The sequence below is a fragment of the Otolemur garnettii genome, unplaced genomic scaffold (assembly GCF_000181295.1).
Source record: "Otolemur garnettii isolate 467f Iridium unplaced genomic scaffold, OtoGar3 scaffold00069, whole genome shotgun sequence".
Classification (NCBI taxonomy): Eukaryota; Metazoa; Chordata; class Mammalia; order Primates; family Galagidae; genus Otolemur; species Otolemur garnettii.
In genome coordinates this window covers 7,233,413-7,236,820 of record NW_003852464.1, presented here as the reverse complement: position 1 = coordinate 7,236,820, position 3,408 = coordinate 7,233,413, and the positions used below count along the sequence as shown (strand labels likewise).

The 3,408-nt window shown below is 53.8% G+C and overlaps 1 protein-coding gene across 1 annotated transcript in view; it reads right to left on the bottom strand.

Annotated features, from left to right (window-relative positions):
• Positions 1-956: 956 nt before the first annotated feature.
• Positions 957-3,408, bottom strand: part of LOC100949678 (sodium-dependent phosphate transport protein 2B-like) — a 24,455-nt gene continuing 22,003 nt past the window's right edge. Inside the window, exons 11-13 of the mRNA XM_012807449.2 lie at positions 3,339-3,404; positions 3,109-3,233; positions 957-2,227 (exon numbers count right to left, since the gene is read on the bottom strand). Of these exons, the coding sequence (XP_012662903.1) occupies positions 1,616-2,227; positions 3,109-3,233; positions 3,339-3,404 (803 nt within the window). The 3' untranslated portion in view covers positions 957-1,615. The remainder of the gene's footprint in view (positions 2,228-3,108; positions 3,234-3,338; positions 3,405-3,408) is intronic.

The window sequence follows — 3,408 nt, the reverse complement described above, 5'->3', positions numbered from 1 at the left end:
TTAAGTGAACAAAGAACTCAACGATTTTTAGGAACTAGACCGAATGAGGTCCCTATTTCCCTGTATTTGAATGCAACACACTCCTTTTGGGGTTTGATTATCTTTATTTGTCCCTTCCCATAACCGGTAAAAAAATACAATCAATGAAAATACAAGGATTCAATTTTTAAAAATCAGAGTGCAAAGATGGTCACAGCCCCTGCCCAGGTTTAAACTACTTATTTACAGCATGTGCGGCATGGGCGCGGCCACAGAGGCGGGTTTGAAAGGCAGTAACACAAAATATACAAAGAGGCTCTTTCCTTACATTGCATAGGAGACTTATTTCCAAATGACAGCACTATAGGCACAAATCCCCTGATCATTTACTATATAACTTAGGACAAATGCTGTACAAATGCGTGACTATAAATATAGAATATAAATGACTCTATTTGGGAAGTGATATGTACATGGGGAGAAGCGGGGGAAGGGTTAAGTCAGATGCCCCAACCTGTGAAGACTAGGGGAAGTGGAAGGGGCGTGGTCATGGGGGCGTGGTTGTTGAGGGGCGTGGTCACAGAGCCCGGCCCGGCCCGGCCCACTGCCTTTCCCCTCGTCAGGCTGTAGCTCCCTGGCCCTGGCTGGGGTCACATGAGAGGGTGGAGGGTCAGTGGTCGAAGTGTGACTAAGACAGGGGTTCTCGAAGGCACAGAGAAGGCGTCTGGGACGAGCAGGGCCATGCTCCTCTGAGTCATGGACATGTGCACAGTACTGCACTGCAAGGTCTCTGGGCATACCAGGCTCTCTCCGCCCCTAGAAAGTTCTGGACATTTTCAGGCACAGGAATGGACAGATGCCGGAAACCAAAGCTCATCCACAGGAAATTGGAAAAATATTTGGAAAGAGATTCCAGTGGATGCGTGAATAGATAGAAGGAAGTTGACCACTCTGTCTGACCAAAAACATCGAGCCACACAGCAGTGGGGGGAGGCAGAGAGGGATGGAGACCTGTTCCACTGAGACCACACGGGTGAAAGGCTGCTACACCTGCCCAGGTGAGGGACCTTGACAGGGAATTGCAGAACACTAGGAAATGGGGCAGACCCTCACCTCTGGATGTCCCCAAGTTTCCAAACAATCACACCATATTCCCTGAACTGCTGGATCTGGGGCAATTCTGGCTGGGAGCAGCACTCTAGCTTGAAGGTACACTTCGGTGAAAGAGATGCCTGAGCTCTGTGCACGCACAGGCATACACACTCCTATCCACCTTTGAGAACCTTCCATACACTCCTCTCTGGGGCATTTTCCTAACAGAGAGGAAGGTTTATGTTTGGAAAAGGTCCTGTTGAGCATCCTGGTCAGGTGCAGATCTGATTATCTCTCCAGCCAGGCTCACTGTCTGATTCTCCCTCAGTGTGGCCCATGCCTTCCTGGGAGTAGAAAACCAAGGGGCCAGAGGCGGAGACACCACCGGCCCACAGGCTGGTATACAGGGTGGGCAGCAGGGAGTGAGGACCGGTGACAACTCCACTGGTTAACAGGGGCCAGATCTTCTGAAGGTAGAAGGGTGCAGATGGGGAGGGAGCAGAAAAAGTGGGACCTGGGATCCTTCCCCTGCCTCTGGGCCCCTCTACAAGGCAGTACTGCCAGAGGTGATCTTTGGGCCTGGGGCATTGGCTGGGGACTTGACCTCTTTTATGTCATCAAAAGCCTTGGGGGCCTTGATGGGGATGCCCTGCACCTCCTGCACCTCCTCCAAGTCCTCACAGCACTTGCTGCAGCGACAGCACCTGCCACAGCCACACATCAGGCAGCACACACGGCAGCATATGCGGCAGCAGCAGCAGCAGCGCCTCTGGCACAAATTGGTGACTGAAGAGATGACGCTGTCCCAGGGCTTCAGCGAGTGCATCCACAGGGGCAGGAAGTTCCAGTTCTGGAGCTTCTTAGGCAGGATGCGGGGGCAGCGGGACTGCAGGAGCTTGAGACACACCACCAGGAGGAGGACGAAGAGGATGGGCACCCCCACGCCCACCAGCACCGGCCAGCCGGCCAGCGAGAGGCCGAACACCGACAGCGGGATCAGGAAGAAGAAGAAGATCAGGTAGAAGATGGCGAACCAGCGGTACTTGGCCGAGATGTTTCCCAGGCCTTTGGCCAGGCGGATGGGCAGGCGAGTGAATGGGATCGGGTAAAACAGTAAGATGCCGGAGACATTGAAGAAAAAGTGGCACAGGGCGATCTGCAAGGCAAGAGGACAGGCAGGTGACTGGGGGGCATGGTGGGAGGATCAGCTAGTGGGCATGGGCAGAAGGTCATGGCCTCCATGTCTCTATGACCCAGCTCAGAGGGCACCTATATTCCAAGGACCTACTAGGTGTCCAGGAGGGAAGGTAGAGGAGTGGGTGACGGAGTGAATCACGCTCAGAGTTCAGGGCCCAGCCATCCTCTAGGCCCCCTGCTGCCCAGGGCCTTGGCAGAGCCATTGAGAGTGGGTGGGGCAGAAAGAAAGAAGAGCTTAAGGGATCACTGATTTCATAGCTCAAGGGCAATGAAAAGGGAAGGATGGTTCTAGCTACTAAAACATAATAGCAGCAGCAGTTTACTTCTAGAGAACCCTTGCTGTGTGCGAGTTATGTCCTGTGGATTATTTCCCTCCTCAAGCACCCTATGAAGTGACAACCATCATCCCTTGACCTATGAGAAAATGGAGGCACCACGCTGTTAAGCTGGCTTCCCAAAGTTGCACAGGTGGGAGTTGGTAGAGCTGAGATCTGAGTCCCAGCAGCCTGGCTCTTGAGGCCAGACACTAGACCTCTTTCCCAAGTGCAGGGCCTGGCACAAGCACTTGGAGTGTGGCTGGTCCAAACTGAGACCCGCTATAAAGATAGAGTGTACAGCAGACTCTAAATATCTAGTCCACAAAAGTTAAAAACCGTCTCATTAATCTTGGGTATACTGAATTGCTCAAATCTGTTTCCTGAGGCTTCTCTTCCCCACCTGAGTTCCATCTTCTGGACCCATCCTCTGGAAAATGGCTGGCTCTAGTTAGAAAGTGGTTTCCAAGACCATGGATGTTGGTTCCCACCCCCAGAGAGCCCCTGTCCCGGGAGCACGTCTCACCTGGAGGGAGCTCCGCAATGTATTGCCCGGGCTGGCCAAGGCAGCCAGGATGGCCGTGGTGGTGGTGCCGATGTTGGAGCCCAGCGTGAGCGGATATGCCCTCTCGATGCTTATCACACCAAGACCTGCATGAAAAACACACAGCACGAGGCCTCAGCCCGGGCAGGGGCGGGGAGGGGGGGGCAGACAAATGGCAGCGGCTGCCAGGAGAAAACCGAGGACAAACTCACCGATCAGCGGGGTCAGGGCAGACGTGAACACAGAGCTGCTCTGCACGATGAAGGTCATGACCGCCCCCAC